The sequence below is a fragment of the Dermochelys coriacea genome, chromosome 11 (assembly GCF_009764565.3).
Source record: "Dermochelys coriacea isolate rDerCor1 chromosome 11, rDerCor1.pri.v4, whole genome shotgun sequence".
NCBI classification, from domain to species: Eukaryota; Metazoa; Chordata; order Testudines; family Dermochelyidae; genus Dermochelys; species Dermochelys coriacea.
Genome location: NC_050078.2, coordinates 4,158,600 through 4,175,428, shown reverse-complemented (window position 1 = coordinate 4,175,428; position 16,829 = coordinate 4,158,600). Strand labels below are relative to the sequence as shown.

Here is a 16,829-nt window from a genome sequence, read left to right as displayed (position 1 = left end):
GCCCCAAAAGGTTTTTACCCTTGTGCAAAGATCCCTAGGCCACAGAGCCAGGCAGGGGACTGTGGCCTGACCACTTTTAAGCGGGGGTCCTGCACTAAATCCATATAGCGGCTACCGGCGTGGGCCCGAGCGTCGCTCCGGCTGGTGGGTCCCAACGCTTCTGAAATGTGCGGCCAGGCCAAACCATGCTGGGCCCTGGCACCCGGGGAGCCTGTTCCTGTACAGCAAAGAGCCAGGGAATCCAGCCAGAATTCGACTCCTGGCACCAAGCCGAGGAGGGGCAATGAACAGGGACCAGAACAGGGTCCCTACCATGAGGGGGGGGTAGGAACTGGAAACCCCCCCCCGCCAAAAATATCTTGAAATGGTGCCATTGAGGGAGACTGTGATGGGTAGAAGGCTGGGAAGGAAAAGCGGGAGGGTTATTTGTTTGGGGGCGGGGCGGAATGTAGGGGGCAGGAGACTGTGGGCAACATGGAGAGAGAAAAGGCCACCGGGGCAGTTGCTAGGAAGGGGTATAGCAATGGCTGGCAGGGCAGCCGCCCCCTCACCCCCCACTACAGGGATGGGGGCAATGGCTTCCCCCCAAGGTGAAGAAATGAGGAAGTGTCAAAGAGCAGTGAGAGTGAAAAAAAATCTCATGATTTGGGGGAGTCCTGACTCATGAGTTTTGCTTGCTCAGGACTGGTGACACTGTGCACATAAATGTATGCACACACACACACACGCATGTATACACACATCTATCAGCTTGCTATAGCGCATTTGCAAATGGAAATACAGCCTGGCCCAATAACCGGGGAGAGCATGGAAAACACGAGCCCTCCCAGACCTGAGGAAAAAGCAACAAAGCTCATGCTGAGCATCAGCCCCAGCCTTTCTTTGACCCCCTCCCCGTGGCTGCATCAGTCCCTAATGTGCTAATAGCCCAACTGGCTCTGGTTGCCAAGGGCCATGGGGGGGCACTGCGGGGCACAGCCGTCCCTGCTCCCTGTAGGGGACATTGCACATTGGCTCCACTCTGGGCTGCCTGCGTTATGGAGGCCACTAAACAAAGGAGAGGGGTGTGTGGCTGGGGGGAGTCATCAGGCAGGCAGGCAGCTGGCGGGGATGGGCTGGCGACATCTGCAGGGTCAGTGATGGGACGAGACCCAGGTGAGTCCCTGATAGCTTTAAGGACCCAAAAAGCTAGAGCCGGCTAGTCAGGTCCATATGAAGAGTGGCCGTACGGGTCATTGTCACCCTTCAGCACCTATAAACCTTACTGGCCTGCCTTTGATTTGTGCAGGTGGGTTCAGCCCCCCTCTGCCCAGTGTGGTGGACGGGGAAGGGAGAAGAGGGGCTGGAAATTGGGTTGTCACAGGACTTCTTTTAAGGAGAAAAGCAATACTGGAGAAAGGAGCCGGGCTCAGCGGGTCTGGCTAGCCCCAGACCAGGGCCAGCTCCACACGTGTGTGAGCGCGTGAGTGAGACCGCCCTGTGCTGGAGGAGCAAGCCACTGGCCAAGGGGAATGTGCTTGATGGGTCAACCCCGACAGATGGCCTCATCCCTGAAGCCCAAGGGAGAGGGAGAGACAAAGCCAGCTGCAGGCTGCACCCTGCTCCCCTCCATCCTGCTGCACCAAGGGGCACCACCCTGCCCCAGGGGGACATACATCCTGCTGTGGGGGGGGGGCGGGCGCTGCAGTGGGCGCAGGGGCACCCGTTGGGCCTGCTCCCTGCTGAGCAATGCTACCTTGGGACTAGTGTCCATGGGCCTTGGGACTAGTGTCCGTGGGCCTGGGCGTGCGGCCGGGTCACAGCGACACACCACCACCTCCCGGTGGCAGAGATTGAGTACTGCAGCCTCCCATTCCCATGGCGGAGGGGAAACGAACAAACTCGGGCTGCTGTTTGTTCTTTGCGTCTGGCCATTTCTTGTTCTTGTCCGTTCAGGCGTGGCTGCTGGAAGGCGGCATTCTGCGGCCCAGTCGCGGCGACGCCCTTACAGCGATCACACAGCACGAACAGGTGGCAGGGTTTGACGCCCAGGGGCGATACAGCCGCAGGCCATAAATATGGTTTGCAGCCCACACCACCCCCAAAAGCTGTGTAAAGACCAGACCGTCACAGCAACCACGTCCTTGGAAAGGCGAGATTATTCCCTGGATGTGTGCAGTGTGACGTAGTCTGTTGCAAATGGCACTTTCAGTAAGGACTCACCCTTTTGGATCTAGAATATGGCTCTTGCTTGGGCGTCCTCCCTGAGCCGGGCTGCATCTGCAAACTATGGGAGGAGGTGCTGTTCCTTTAGCCTGCACATATAGTCAGGGCATCGGGCTGGGGCTGCGGGGTGTGTGTGGGACCTCACAAAACTCTGCCTAACTCCGTGAGGCAAGGCTGTGCCTTATCTAAGCGGTCTGGCGGCAGTGCTGCTCTAAGGGACGCACTTCTGGCTGCTTCATTAGCCCGTGCGACACTCTAGGTGCTTGCTGTGGGTTTGGCGCAAGAGTTTGTGAGTTCTATTCCCCGTGCTGCGTGGACAACCAGCGCACCGCTGTGCATCCGGCTTGGGGTTGATGGTTAACACCTGGCAGCGCTTCCTGTGTGGGAAACACAAGGACTTTAGTCCCTTCCATGTGTGGCCAGACACATTGACCTTCGGTGACATTGGCCTCATCCGATGCCATGTTTTTCATCCCGTTAGGATAAGGTGTGTCTCCTCTCAGCCTCATCACTGGAGTGCTTTAAAACTAGCCTGGCCCAAGCACTGGCGTGGAGTACAATCCTGCACTCCCATCAGTTCCCTTGGACTCGGCCACAGGCCCAGAACCCCTGGGATCTAAGCCCTGACACAGACTTTGGCTAGCTCCGTTAGCCACGCTGTGCCTGAGTTTCTCCTTTGGTAAACTGGAGCACGTGATTCTGCCCGTCCTCACCAAAGGATTTGGTCATTGCAGTTTGTGAAGGGCTGTGGAGACATAAAGGCTCAGGGGGCCTTATCAGGATGTGCGGAGATTGTTACGAGGCACTGCCTAAGGGCCCAACGTGGCACAGCCAGGAATGCAAAGCCTCTCCCCACCCCCCCATGACGGGACGTCAATATTTCCTGCCTACTTTACAAATGGGGAAGGCAGGGCACAGAGCCACCAAAGGTCAAACTTGGCTGCTTAAAGTTAGGCAGCGGCCGGCTTTCCACTTGGATGCCTCCCGCGAGGACCCTAAGTTGGAACATTTTGGCCTGTGGGAGGTGCCCAGCAAGCCAGCGGGAGAGTCAGGAATCGTGCCCTGGTCACGTGTGGGGTATGAGGGAGTGGTGCTGCCCTCCACTGAAAGGCTACTGCATCTGCTAAAACACTGCCACGGGCTGCAAGGGCTATCGTCCAGGGAGAGAGGCGTGAGGGTTTTGGATGTGTGCTTGCTCTCGGAAGCAGCCACCCATTCTCCCAAGCAGGACGGCCTTCAGCTCATTGGGAAATGGTCCGGTTTCCAAACTAACCAGGAATCAGCCTTGTGAGAGCTTTTAGCAATGTCCAGTGGTGTCGTAGGAATTGCCAGCATGGAGCCGAGGTGCCCCGTCTCCTGTCTTTGACAGAGGCCACTAACAAAAGCTTCAGAGCAAGACACAGGAACCCCAGCTATGGAAGAAAGGGCCTGGCCTAACCCCTTAAATAGTTAGAATGGCTAAAGCCTGAAGCGTGAAGCTTTATAGGCTCCTCTCATCCTTTACCATAGTGACGCTGCTTCCAAAACATTGTAGTGTGCTCTGTTCATGCTTATCCCTCCCCCCCACATGCAGACATCCACCAGGACGTAGACCCGCGCTAACTGAATGCATAACTTTATTAAATAAATGCTTTGCCATGAGAAAAGACAAAGATCAAAGAGTAACATAAATTATAAGTTGAATAAATAGCATACAGCAATCTTCACTTTTTAATAAAACGTGAGATTTGTTTTTAAAAGTACAAAACAGAGCATTAAGCTCCTCATCCGTTGTCAGTTTTTCACAAACTGCTTTTTTTTTCTTTTTTCCCCACCAGTACGATTATGTATATTTCTTCTTTACTGGAAAAACAATAACACACACCAAAAAAAAAAAAAAATAAAAAACGCACACAAAAAAAAACAAAAACAAAACAAAACAGAGCTACTGTATGTATGTAAAGCTATAAAAAGCTACCGTAAAATGTGTAGTGAGTATTGCTTAAAGATTAAAAACCAGGCAGGGATCTCGGAATCTGGTGTGTTAACAACTGTACTACAATGGTAGATAACTGCATTGTGGACAGGCTGTACCAAGGCCGGCGGGGCAGAGTGTGGGGCAAGAGGCAGTGCCGTGCACTGGACTACAAGCCAAGGTGCTCATACTGGGAGGGCTGGACTCAAGGTGAACTGTCGCTTGTTGAAATAGACACACTCCGTTAGGGAAAAAACAACCGTGCGACAGAAGAGAGTGGAGAAATAGTGCAAAATGCTCTTGTACTAGTGGTTTTAAAATAAGACTGCCTGCTGCAGCACAGACACGGAATAACCCCGCCGGAGAGGATCTATTTGCTCACCACCACGCCCTTGCCTTGCTTTCAATCTGAACCCCATTAGATCCTCCTTTGCCCCCCGCCCCGCCCGCTTGTTTCATTGCCAGAGACTCAGGCTAGAAGAACACCGAGAGGTGAAATGTGCCTCAGAGATCACCGGCGCCTCCCCGGGGATTAAGCCGTTACTGGAGGGAGTCTCCCCGTCTGGTTTGCTCGATCCACCATTAAAAAAACCCAAACCACTCCCCCAAAACAAACTCCTGTCCTGGGGCAAGGTGGGAGGGTCTGGGCCTGATGAGCCACTTCCCGGGACATGGCTCAATCCTGCTTAGCGAATCTTAGTGCAGTTTTCAAACAGTCACGGCCCTAGGGAGTATTGACAGCCCTTCTGTGCAACCGGGCATCTGCCTCTCTCCGGGCTCAGCCCCGGGCTCCTCCGAAGGGGACTGTACAGCTGGGTCTGCCAGCAATGATGGCAGAGACCCACAGCTCTGTGTGGGCGAGGCACCTAAGGGGCTGTGTCTCCATGGGTTCCCTTTCCCTGGGCTGGCCCACTCAGGCTCTCGTTGTTGGGGAAGGGACCCCTATGCTGATCCATAGTGGGGTGGGGGGGAATGCACAGCCCCGCACCCCAATCACTGTGCGCTTGCTGGGGTCCCAGGAAGCAGAAGGCCTTGGGACAGCCTGAATCTGCACCAGCCTCAATCCCCTTTCCAGGCCTTCAATGAGCGACAGCAGGCCGATGGGCAGCTTTAATGCTTCGGGGCGGGGGGATCCCACTGGCAGCCGAACACGGGGCCACGGCTGGCTGTGCCTCCCCCCTGGGATGAGCTCACAGGCACACAGGAGATCACTTCAGCAGGGGGGAAACTGAGGCAGAAGAGTATTAGCTTTCGGCCAGCTGTAGCACCACCAGCTAGCACCAACCTCCAGATCCACTCAGGTTGGGGGAAACAGGCCCACGGCGGCACAGGGTTGTTCCTCCCAGCAGAACTGCCTTGGCCGCCCAGTACAAAGGGGGGGGTGTCATTCTGGGTTGGGGCAGCAGCCAGTGAGATGGGGGCGACGCTCAGCTCTTTAACTTGGAGAGCCAGGGCTTTTCCTGGGCTTCTGACCCAGGCCCAGCATTTGTCTAGTGCCGCCCCCCCCACCCCCCTGTGTGTGTACAGTGCGGGGGATCCCACTCATCTTTGCCCCATCAACTTTTCAATAAAAGGGCTCAGGGTGCGAGCTATAAGAAACAGCTTGGAAGTGACCCTTCCCCCCCTAGCCAGTAGCTGTCATCCCTAGCTGAGTGCAGACAGGGTGAGACCCCAGCCTGGCCCCGGGGCACATCACCTGCCCAGACAGGCTTTCGCAGCTTTCAAGTTTCGGGGATTAAAGCAACAGCAAGACAAACGAACAAGCAAGGGCGAAAAAGCACGAGAAGGGAAGACGGTGGGTACTGGCCTAAAAGAGTCAGGACTCGGGGTCACTTGGGGAGGGTGCGCGGCAGAGGGACTGGCCAAGTCAGGCGGATGGGGGCACTGCCTCCCCGGGCAAGAGCTTTCTAGCGCAGTCCGTCCCCCTTTGGGGTGTATATGGCCCCCATGCTCTCTTCTCTGCCACCTACCCCAATCTTCAAGGCTGTGGCTCCCCTGTAATGCACCCAGTGACCTCCAGAGCAAGGTGGGAGCACCCCGGGTCTGCCCCTGGGGGCGGGGGGCAGAGCCGGACCAGGATATAGCTGTGACTTTGGCAAACATCCCCTCTTCTTTCCATTTCCAATGGACTGACCCAGCCCACCAACGTCAAACGCCTTTGAACTGTGCGGGCTCCCCGGCCGCACCAGTGTGTGCTCATCTCTCCCTTCAAGTAGCCCAGAGCTTCCAGGACAAGTTGGAGAGATGCCCAGGGCTGCTGGGTGGCCCATTTTTGATGGTTCACTGGGTTAGAGTGGGCCGGTGGAGGAGGGGTCCGTGGACCGGGGACACATCTCATATGGCAAGGCCCAGGGACCTGCACGGCCAGCCTTGCCCTGGGAAATGGCGCCACCAGGTGATGGGAGAAGGGCATTTGGGGCAGTTTCCACTCTCAAATCACTGCCAGTCTCTGAGCCTAAGTCTCCGCTTCCCTCTCCAGGACCTGTTCTGTGGGCCTGGTTCCCGGTTACACCGCGGCCCATCTGCACAACGCTAGGCGCTGCGTCTCCGGCTGGCCGCGGGAGGAAGGGTGGCCAGAGTACACTGCGCTGGGGCCAGAGCATAAGCCAGAGCAGCCCTGAGGCTGCCCTAATGACGCTGGGGGCTGCCCAGCCCTAGAATACAAGGCACCCTCTGCCCTGAGCAGGGGCCTGGGGAACTGAGAATCAGGATCCGTGAGCATGGCACGCTCTGGTGTCGGGAGCACGGCGTCACAGCACCGACGGGGGCGCTGGCACACACAGACTCCCTGCCGATCTCCCACGGGGCAAAACCCTCTGCTCCACTCAACAAAAGCAGTGGGGCAAACCTCCCCCCCGACTGCCCAAAGCCCGGCGGGGGAGGGAGGCACTGCCCAGCCCCCACAATGCCAGACCCATGCTCCTCTGGGAAGGTCGAGGAAGAAACCCCGCAAGTCCCGGTCATGCAGTAGCCAGTCTAGCTCGGGGAGATTCCTTGGTTCCCTTTGATCTGCACTAGTGTGTTGTGGGCGTCGCTCTGGCTTTCCTGAGGATCAGCCCGCAGCAGGGCCCGTCCTGGCTGGTACGGGGAAGAAACCGGCACGTTCTTTGTGTCTCTAACTAGCACGTTGCCTGGGTGTGCTTGTAACCAGCCACGCCGTGCTGCCTCTGCCAGGATGGGTGTGGGGGCTAGTTCTCTCAGTGGGCGCGTCCACACACTCAGCGACAAAGCAATGGGTAGCGACAGCTTGAGCACCGTTAATTGGCCAAAGCAGGGAGTCAGCCAAACGCCCCGTCCTCTTTGCTGCGGAGTCTCGTTGGAAGCGACCTTAACAAAGACCCTTGTCATGGTGAAAGTAGGGGAAAAAAAAAAACGGTCCCAAGAGTTAAAAAATACACGAGTCCAAAGGCTGCAGCGATCTGGCCATGCCTGAAGATGCCGCTTGAGTTGCTCAGATCAGTGGCTTCCGTGGTGTCAGTCACAACAGTCGACAAGCTGGCCAAACGGTCTTGGCCAAGTTAGGGCACCGATCCCACAGTAAGCTCTGCCAGGGCCTAAGTGTCTATGGAGCTCATTGCAGGGGGAGAGACTTGACATTTGTAATTTACCATTGCAACAGAAGAAGGGAGAGGTTTGCATTTGTGGGTGCATGTGCGCACACACCCCGGGCAAATGATTCTTATGATGGGCAAGGACAATATCATTCGCTTTCCCATCATGGCAGAGGGTGGTAAAGATTTTGGAGCCCGATCCCACAGCCATTTAAGCAAAGCTGTCTGTGGGACTGCACTCGTGAGTAAAATTATACACATGCTAAATTGTTTGCAGGATTGTGTGTGTGTGGATGGGGAGGGGGGGGGTCCTTCTGCCTGAATTTGGGCGCTGATTTTCCAAACACTTGACCTAGTGCAGGATTTTAAGCATGGGAAAAGGCCCGTTAACGTCTACAGATTACAAGAGCGGCCAGACTGGGTCAGACCAAAGGTCCATCTAGCCCAATATCCTGTCTTTCGACAGTGGCCAGTGCCAGGACTGCTCACGTGCGTAAAGTTCAGCATACGTGACGGCAGGACTGGGGCCACTTTTGCAAGGCGGAAACAGAGCCACACGCACATACAGAACATAAATTGCCACACACCGATGGCCAACAACATTTAAAATAATCTCACGTGACAGGAAATAAGATTCCTGATGCTGCTCAGGGACAATGATCCCCGATGGAACTGAAAGGTGATTGGTTATCTTTTGGCCGATTTTCGGGTTTTTTTAAAGGAACCACAACCATATTTTGCTGGCAGGAGCTGGTATCCCCTGCCTCGTTTCCTAACAAAATGCAAACCCATTTACAACCATGTTCTAGACACCGATTGCCCAGAAAGCTGTGCATCTATCTCCATAGAGATACCAATCAAAGGACTTTTAGTGCCAATGGAGGGCAATATTAGCTCTGGCAGTGCCAAGCAAGCCACTCAAACGCAAGGGCTGAACGGTGGACGTGTACCCCATCGCAGGGCTTTGTCTGGTTTCACTGGAGACCGTTTAGAAAGTTGCTGGCTAGTCTAAAAACCAAAACAAACAAAAAAAGACTCCCCCCCATATCAACAAACCAAAACCAAACCCACAATAGAAAAGCCCCCAAGTCGATTCCTACGTTGGCACTGGCTGCGTTCCTGCACGGAGAGTCGAGAGCAGTTTGGGGGCATCTCGGGGGGGTCTGTACTGGGAAGGCGGCGCTGGTTTGACTTCTGCTTTCCTCTTCTCCTTTAGTCACCGTCGCCGAGCAGGCGAGGACGGGCTGCAGATTCCGAGGTCCTCAGTTTCTTCCGTTTTTCGAAATGAGATGAAAGGGTTCGGAGTCCCGGGGCGTGGGGAGGCGTGGGGGCGGGGGGCAGGGGACGGGGCAGGCCCTTCACTCGGTGACGCCGCTGTCGAAGCTGTGACACTGCAGGTCGCCGGCCACGTAATTGGTCCCTGGCAGCTTCAGTCCGTACTTGTCCACGCACCAGCACAGCCCGCGCTTCCGCCCCCGGGACGGCTTGCACTGGGGAAGCGAGGAGAGACGCAAAGGGACGTCAGTGGCGGGTGCGTCACGGGGAAATAACGGTGCCTGGAGCAGAGCCCAGGTCGCAGTGCCGCGTGGCTCCAAGCCGGGAACGAGACGCAGCTGCCACTTCTAATGGGGCGCAACCCGGCACCAGCCCTCGACCTCGCCAAAGGCTAGCCCCATGACTCAGGTGCTGTGCAGGACTCAGGAGAGAACCGGGTTCAGTTCCTGGCTCTGTGTGACCTTGGGCAAGTCAGCTCAACCCTCTGGGCCTCAGTTCCCACACTGCGAAATGGGGTCAGTAATCCTCCCTTTCTCCCACCCTTTGCCCGGCTTCTCCAGGTGGACTGTGAGCTCTGTCTCTTGCTCCCGGTGTGCGGCATGCCTAGCACAGTCGACCCCAGGCCCCTGATTCCCAAGGCCAGGGTGCTACTGCTCATAAATGATTCAGAGAAGATGCAGCTTCCTGCTAGCAGCTGCATGGAGTGCCTCATGCCGCTTGACTTGGTCAACCCCCCCAGGAGGGTGGGTAATAAGACCGCCCACCACTAACACGACCAGAGGAACCCTGCAGGGCGTGTCTAGGGCACAGCACTGTGGGAGAGAACCGACGAACAGATGGCACGGTTTGCACACACGACTGGTGAGCCCTGGAACCCACGCCCTGACTCGTGCCACTCCTGGTCGCAGTTTTACATCTCAGCTGAAAGAGGGCAGCCCCAGGGGCCCGACAGCAGTGTTGCCTAGCGGCTACCGGGGCTCTAGGTCAAGTTCTGTTCCTGGCTCTGTTGGTGAGCTTGGGCAGGTCGCGTCACTGCTCTACCCTCATTTTACAGATGGGGAAACCGAGGCGCAATACTTGGTGAAGCGCTTTGAGCGCTAAGGATGGGAAGTGCTGTGTAACAGCTAGGGGTCATCATTAATGTCCCCTAGCACCATATTGGTTCGACACAGAGCTACGGGGGAGAGTGGCCCTGACAGAATCAGACCCTTGTCGTGGGGAGGGGCCATGCTGGCTTCCCATGGGGAAGCTCACCTGTTTCCTCTTGTAGAATCCCTTCCGGTCGCAGTTGGGAAGGTGAACGGCTCGGGGGGTCATTCGTTCACTGGTTTTGATCTCCTGCAGTGAGGCCTCCATCTGCCTGCGGCAAGGGCCCTGCCAGGGGAGCGAGAGGATCAGCAAGAGGCGCCACGAGGAGGCGGTGCCCAGCAAGCCCTCGCCCCATCACCAACCGAGAGCCAGGAATCCCGCACGCCCCACGAGACAGTGACCCGCTGGGCTCCTGGAAGGGATGGATTTCCCCTGCGTGAGGCCAGGAGAGAGCAGGGCAAAGTCTCATCTCCTGCGTGGCAATACGGCCCCCCCAGGGCAATCATGCCCATCTCTCTTAGCACCTGCTGCTGGGGCACTAGGGGGCAGGTGAGGGGAACCCAGCACTCACCAGCTCGAACTCCTGCCTCAGCTCGGGGACGGCGACCCGGGGATGCGCCGTGTTCTCTGCCCCGCCGACAAACTTGGACAAGGTCAGCTTCTTCCTGCGATCCTTCTTCAGGGCCTCAGCCTTGAGCTCGGAGAGGCGTCCATGCTTGGGCCGGTACACCTTGGGCGAGTAGGTTTCCTCCGCCATCTCCGAGGTGGTCGGCTCCTCGTGCTCACGGGATTCCCGCTCTGGAGGGGGAAGGGACAAAGCGGAGTGACTTCTCCATGAGCAAGTCATGTAACCTGCGGGGCCAGCCCGATGTACGCCGCTCGCTGACTGCCTGGCACCTATCCAGCAGGCATGGGGGGAGGGAGAGAGTGCTGAATAACCTAATGAGAGCCATGCCAAGTATTGCATGGCACCATCTCCCCATAAAGGAGAGACCTTTCCTTCCAGTGCGATTCCCCACGAGGTCACCCCTCTGAGACTCTCACAAGATTAAGTCGCCTTGGGCCAAGGAGTGGTCCCCACAGACACAGGCCACTGTGTATCGTTACATCGAGCCAAGAAAGGTGCAGGCACGTTACTGAATGCGCACACCGTCACACACGCACAGACCGACGCTGGGACACGCAGGAGACCGGGTGTCTGGAGGACAACGCCATACCATGAACCGTTTCTGCCCAGCGCCTCAATCGGCTCAGATTTGCTGGGGTGAAACCTTCAGGCTGGGTGGAAAAACAGTTGTCTCTTTGGGGCGTGGGGCTCAGAGGGCCAATCCCACTGAGGAGATGGTGGTAGGGGTGGCCTGCTTCTCTCCTGCTGGTTTTCATTTGCCCCCAGGGTAAAATCACCTCAGGGTTTGGCAGGCTTAGCTTGAGAGAGTCCATGTCCCTGCAGGTCATGTCTGAGGGCAGCTGGCAGGGATCTATAGGGCTCAGGAGGGGAATAGCAAGAGATGCTTTGCATCAGGATTTGGGATCTTTGGCAGAGCTGCAAGGTTCCTTTTAGGTAGCTGAACGCAGGGTCCACATTAAAACCTCGTGTGTAGCATTGCTGGTGCAGAATGGGTGTCCCAGGAGGGGAATGCATGTTTGTGGTGGCTAAGTCATCCCTGTACAGTATGTATCTAGTCTCTGCAGTGCTGGGGGGATCCTTCTGGATGAGTTATTATTGGTATGATCAGCCTCAAGCTCTGTGTGTGTGTCTGTGCCGAAGTCATCTGCTGTGTCATCCATTGTAGTTACCCCCATATATGCTGGGAGACCTTTTGAACACTTTGCTCCCAACCAATATGATTTTAACAGCTGGGATGTCAGCAGGGCTCCCGAGTGCTTATATATAGGAGTGAGCCGGTGACAGCCTATACTTAGCTGACTTGTGACCTTTAATACAGCCACTGGCGTGAAAGAGGGTTATTTTCAGTTCTAGATGTGACTATTGATCTCCGCTCCAGAGACAGTGGAACCCTGGGCCATATTCCTACCAAGCCTGTTCTATTGTAGGGGCCCCTCTGGCAGAAAGAGATGACAAATGCACAACACTGGAGAGGAGGAGAACAGGGGGAAGAGTGGAACAGAATCAGGATTATAAATACATCCACCTACTTATCCCCCCCACACCATCATGAGAGCATCTGACTCGAATTTGGTCACAATGAGCCCAACATGTGCAAAAGATGATCCTCGGGCAAGGAATAAGCCTGCAGATGATCTTGGGGGAGACGGGACACCAGCCCCACAGAAGACGATTCTGTGACAAGCAGAGACACCCATCAACGTAAAGAAAATTATTTTGTGACCTAGCCCAGGCATAGGCTAGGAAAAGGCCAACAAGGGATTTTCACCCGGACCTAATGCAGCCATCTCTGGGGTGGAACACTGTGTTTAACAGCACATGGGAACACTGCAACAGCATGTAGGATAGGAGGGGAAGTTTTACGGGAGGCAGAATGTAATGGGAGTTGTTATATTATCTTTTAGAGTGTCATTCACAGGCCCTCAGGAATCTGTCAAGCCAGACAGCAATAAATAACAGTCCTGCAATCACTGACCTGGGTACTTGCACTTACAGAAAGGAAGCATTTCACCTGCTGATCAGCAGGTGGCAGCACATGCCTTTAGTTCCCACTTAACACAAGGCAAAACCCTGCGAAATCATCACAGGGGGTTTCATAAGGGCGGGAGGGTCTCAGAATTGGTGTGCTGGAGGGTGGAAGCTCAGGCCCTGTGGCCCCTACAGCTGTCAGTCCAGCCCCCCTCACCCAACCCCAATTCACAATTTCAATCAACGCCAAGTCAAACTTTTCCTCTCCCAGCCCTGAGAAAACCCAAATACGCTACTTGCCAAAGTCAAGTGTCCCAGCCTAGCAGCTACTCACGTGCATTATGCAAAGCCATGCAATGAACCTGATCACTGCTGAGCAAATCCTATTACAGCCTCTCAGGATCTTACTCAAACCCACTGGGTTCAACAGAGCCTGATGTACCTCACATCCTCACAACCTTTAAAGTATTTATTCTCACAACACCCGGGAGCCAGGGCAGTGCTGTTACGTCCATTGTACAGATGGGGGAACTGAGGCACAGAAATCTACCCATGCTCAGACACGAAGTCTCTGGCAGAACAGGAGATTGACGCAAAGTCTTCCAAGTCCCAGATTTTCACCCTAACCACTGAGCCATCCTGCCTGCTCTCATCTCATGAGGCCCCAGACTTATCTGTGCACTCAGGTTTTCTCAGGTGCAGACAATGTGTGTTTTAGAGCTTTCTTTGTTTGCTGGAGGAAACAAATGTACTGATTAAATAAAACATGAAAAGATCAGGCCTGGAAGAATGAACCAGTTGGGAATCAGGAGCCGGTCAGTTACAAAGACCAGCCAGCAGCCACTAGTGCAAGGCCTTGGTGTTTGGGTTTCCAACAGGAAATGGCGCCGTTTTACCCTGAAATCTTCTCATTCACCAGACCATTGAAATTAATCCCTTTTTCTGCCAAGCTGTATTAACCAAACCTACACCCTGGGCATAAATGAGTGACGTCCCTTTTATATAAAGTGAACCCCTCGCCAGGCCAACTGAAAAGCTGGGCAGAAAAGCAGCATGTACCCCAGGATAACGCTCCCGTCTTCAACCTCAAGCCACCCCCACTGACTGCATTAGGCGCTGGATTGGGCCCATAGACCATAGAACATCAGCTTTGGAAGGCAGGTAAGAAGCGAGGTGGTACAGTGCCAGATCCACTTGGTGCAGCATCCTACCTCTGGCAGTGCCCAAGCCCTGATACTCCAGAGGACAGAAGGAAACCCCCCACAATGCCCCTGGCCAAAGAGCATTATTGCCTTCACTGTTCTCGCTCTTCCAGCATCGTCAGCTTTAAAAACTTGGTTTGGACATTGGGCCCGGGCACTGGTGCTCAGCTCCTGCTGGAATAATGAGACAGTGCCAAGATCCCATGTCCACTGAATCCTCAGCTCTAATAGTAAGGGTATAAGCTCTATGGGCGGAAGAGCCAGCTGAGCATTAACATCTCTCTGTGGGTATGCGGCTGGTTTTAGAATGAATAGTTTAGATTGAATTTTTCCTTTAAAAACATATAACCCTAATAAATAACCCTACAATAACAAAGCAGGGTGTGCAGACTGGCATTCCTGCGTGACCCTACAATAACAAACCAGGATGTGCAGCCACTGCTTTTGTGCAACCCTATAATAACAAACCAGGATGTGCAGCCCAGCACTCAGGGCAGCCTCCCCTACTGTCTGTACAGTATCAGCTACAGAGATAATCATGAACTGGAAGCCTGGGTCCTGGATCTTCTCAAACTCTGCTGTGTGTATTTTGTTTTTTGGGGGTCTGGTGGGCACTCAAGAAAATGACCTGCTCCAGCTTGAATGCAGCAGTTCCTCTTTTCTGAAGGGGCCACCAGTGGCACAGGTATGGCCAGGGAGAAGGCATATAAAAAGGATGCAAAGAGAGCTCTTTATTCCCGCTTGCCGTCATTTGTAATTTTGCAAACCTGGAATTTATCTGCGAGCCAGAATCATGAGTAGCGAGTGGACGGCCCAGTTCTGATCCCTTTGGGGAGGTAGGAGAGACAGAAAATGCGTGAGCAGACGCCCTATAAAGGAAATGGATTTGAGGGGTGCGTGGCTAGGGGGCTGATATTTCCCAAACTGATTTACACCTGTCTAGCTCCCGCTACCCTAGAGTTGTTATTCCGTATTCGCCAGAGCATTATCTTGCTCTGATCAACACCCTGGCGCATCCTCTGATCTCCACTGCACCCGAAGCTGGGTCTGAAGTGATCACAGTAACGACAGCCTACTCCTCCATCAGCCTCGCCTTCCTATCCCCCCACCCTCCCGCCATGTGAAATGAGGGATCGGGGGAAAACCGGACATGGTTTAGTTTGTGCAAAACCACAGCCCAGCTGATGAAGCTTTTACAAAAGACACCAGGTCTCACTTTAGCTGAGTCCTTGCCTGCCAGAGGGAGAGGGAGGGGGCTGGGTGGGTGGGGGGGGGCTATAAATCCAGGAGAGCTGGTTGTGTTTTCAATCCACTGAACCACCTCTCGGGGCCTACGGCAGGGGGCTCCCCAGCTCCAGAAATCCGACAACGGTTCCCTTGCTCCTGCTTTGCTAGAGTTACTCATGAGGCTGGCATCCCAGTTGGGAAGGGAGGGCCAAGCGGTGCCCAGAGTTGGGGGAGGGTGGCAAGGATAGCTGCCAGACCCCCCTCTCCTCTCCTCTCCTCCCAAAACAGGAGCTCAGTGGGATCCTGCCAGGGATCATGTATTCCTTGGCTGGAACATTAGGGAGCAACTTGTATCCGGCGGCGTGCACACTCCCGGCCCAGGCTGTGTCACCGATACAGCCTCTCGCCGTCACCCAATCCCCCTCCTAGCTCCGGCCGAGAGAACCTGAGCCGGGCTTTGCAATAGGGGTAAGATGCCCACGTCAGCGACACATTAACGCCTGCCGAAAGCCTCCGTCCCCCCAAACTGCTCTGTTAACCCCCAGACAGGCCAGGTCATGGCTGCTGGGGCTGAACAAGACCCAGGGGGTTTGCAGAATACAGATGGGGGTGCGGGGGGGAACCTCCCAAGTCAGTGTCTGCAGCTGGGCATGCAGGGCCCTACTGGCTCAGGAAGGAGACTGAAGTTTGCCTCCTGCTCCATCAGGATCCGCCCTGCCTGCAGTGCAGCAGCCCAGGCGAACCTTTAAGCAGCTTGCCAGCCCCGACGATTCAGTTACAGTTGGATTGTCTTTCGCAGAAGCAGGAACCGCTAACCGTTTCCACTATTTTACCCTTGGAGACAGCAATCGGGAGCCAGGGGAAGACGACGCTGCTGGGGGCAAAGACTGGCCTCTTCGCTCCTCGTTGGGGCTCCTTGAGAGGTTGCCAGTGCAGGGTGGCAGCTTAATTAAACACAAACATTGTGGACTACTGCGGAGAGAGCCAACTCTTCTGAAATGTGGGCGGAGCAGGGGACGGTGGATGGAGTTGAGTAGGGCATCACCTACTATGTCCCATCTCCACTGGGCCCCCAATGCACTCAGTGGGCCCCAGTCTTAGTTACTCCTTGGGGCAGGAAAGGTAGGGAGGTAAAAGTTGCTTTAAGCAACCTTTGCGCAGCTTGAATTCTGGGGCTGCGTGGTGACTGATACAAGTTAGAACAGCCTCAGGGCTGCTCTAAACTGTGCTCTGCTTCCCTTAACCTCCCATGGGCCCTGATAAGCAGAGAATAAACATATTGCCATGCACTGCTGCCATGCGCCAGCCTGCCCCCATGCAGCGGGCTGAGAGCAGGACCAGTTTAACAACAGTAATAATCCCTAGTTCTCCTATAGTGCTTTGCATCAGTAGGTCTCAAAGCATTTTACAAAGGAGGTCAGCATCGTTGTCCCCATTTTCCAGATGGGGAAACTGAGGCACGGGGCGGGAAGTGACTTGCCCAAAATCACCGAGCAGAGCCGGAGGCAGTGCCGGGAATAGAACATGGTGTTAGGTAGGATGTCTTCAAAAGGGAGTTTCTTGGGGGGGGGGGGGCTTTCTAACCTCCCACTTTCACACGGCCAATGTAAAGGAGCCTTGGAGTAGCTACGAATCAAACCCAGTTTTTGGGGAGAAACAAATCATGCAAGTGAAAGTTACAGCAACCCTAACAAGACCTGCTGCCCTCTAGCACCTACCACTGCACATGC

The 16,829-nt window shown here is 55.0% G+C and overlaps 1 protein-coding gene across 1 annotated transcript in view; it reads right to left on the bottom strand.

Moving 5' to 3' along the window:
* Positions 1–3,803: 3,803 nt before the first annotated feature.
* The window catches only part of IGFBP5 (insulin like growth factor binding protein 5), a 32,941-nt gene continuing 19,915 nt past the window's right edge, over positions 3,804–16,829 (bottom strand). Inside the window, exons 2-4 of the mRNA XM_038422723.2 lie at positions 10,646–10,872; positions 10,240–10,359; positions 3,804–9,200 (exon numbers count right to left, since the gene is read on the bottom strand). Coding sequence (XP_038278651.1) covers positions 9,069–9,200; positions 10,240–10,359; positions 10,646–10,872 — 479 coding nt within the window. The 3' untranslated portion in view covers positions 3,804–9,068. The remainder of the gene's footprint in view (positions 9,201–10,239; positions 10,360–10,645; positions 10,873–16,829) is intronic.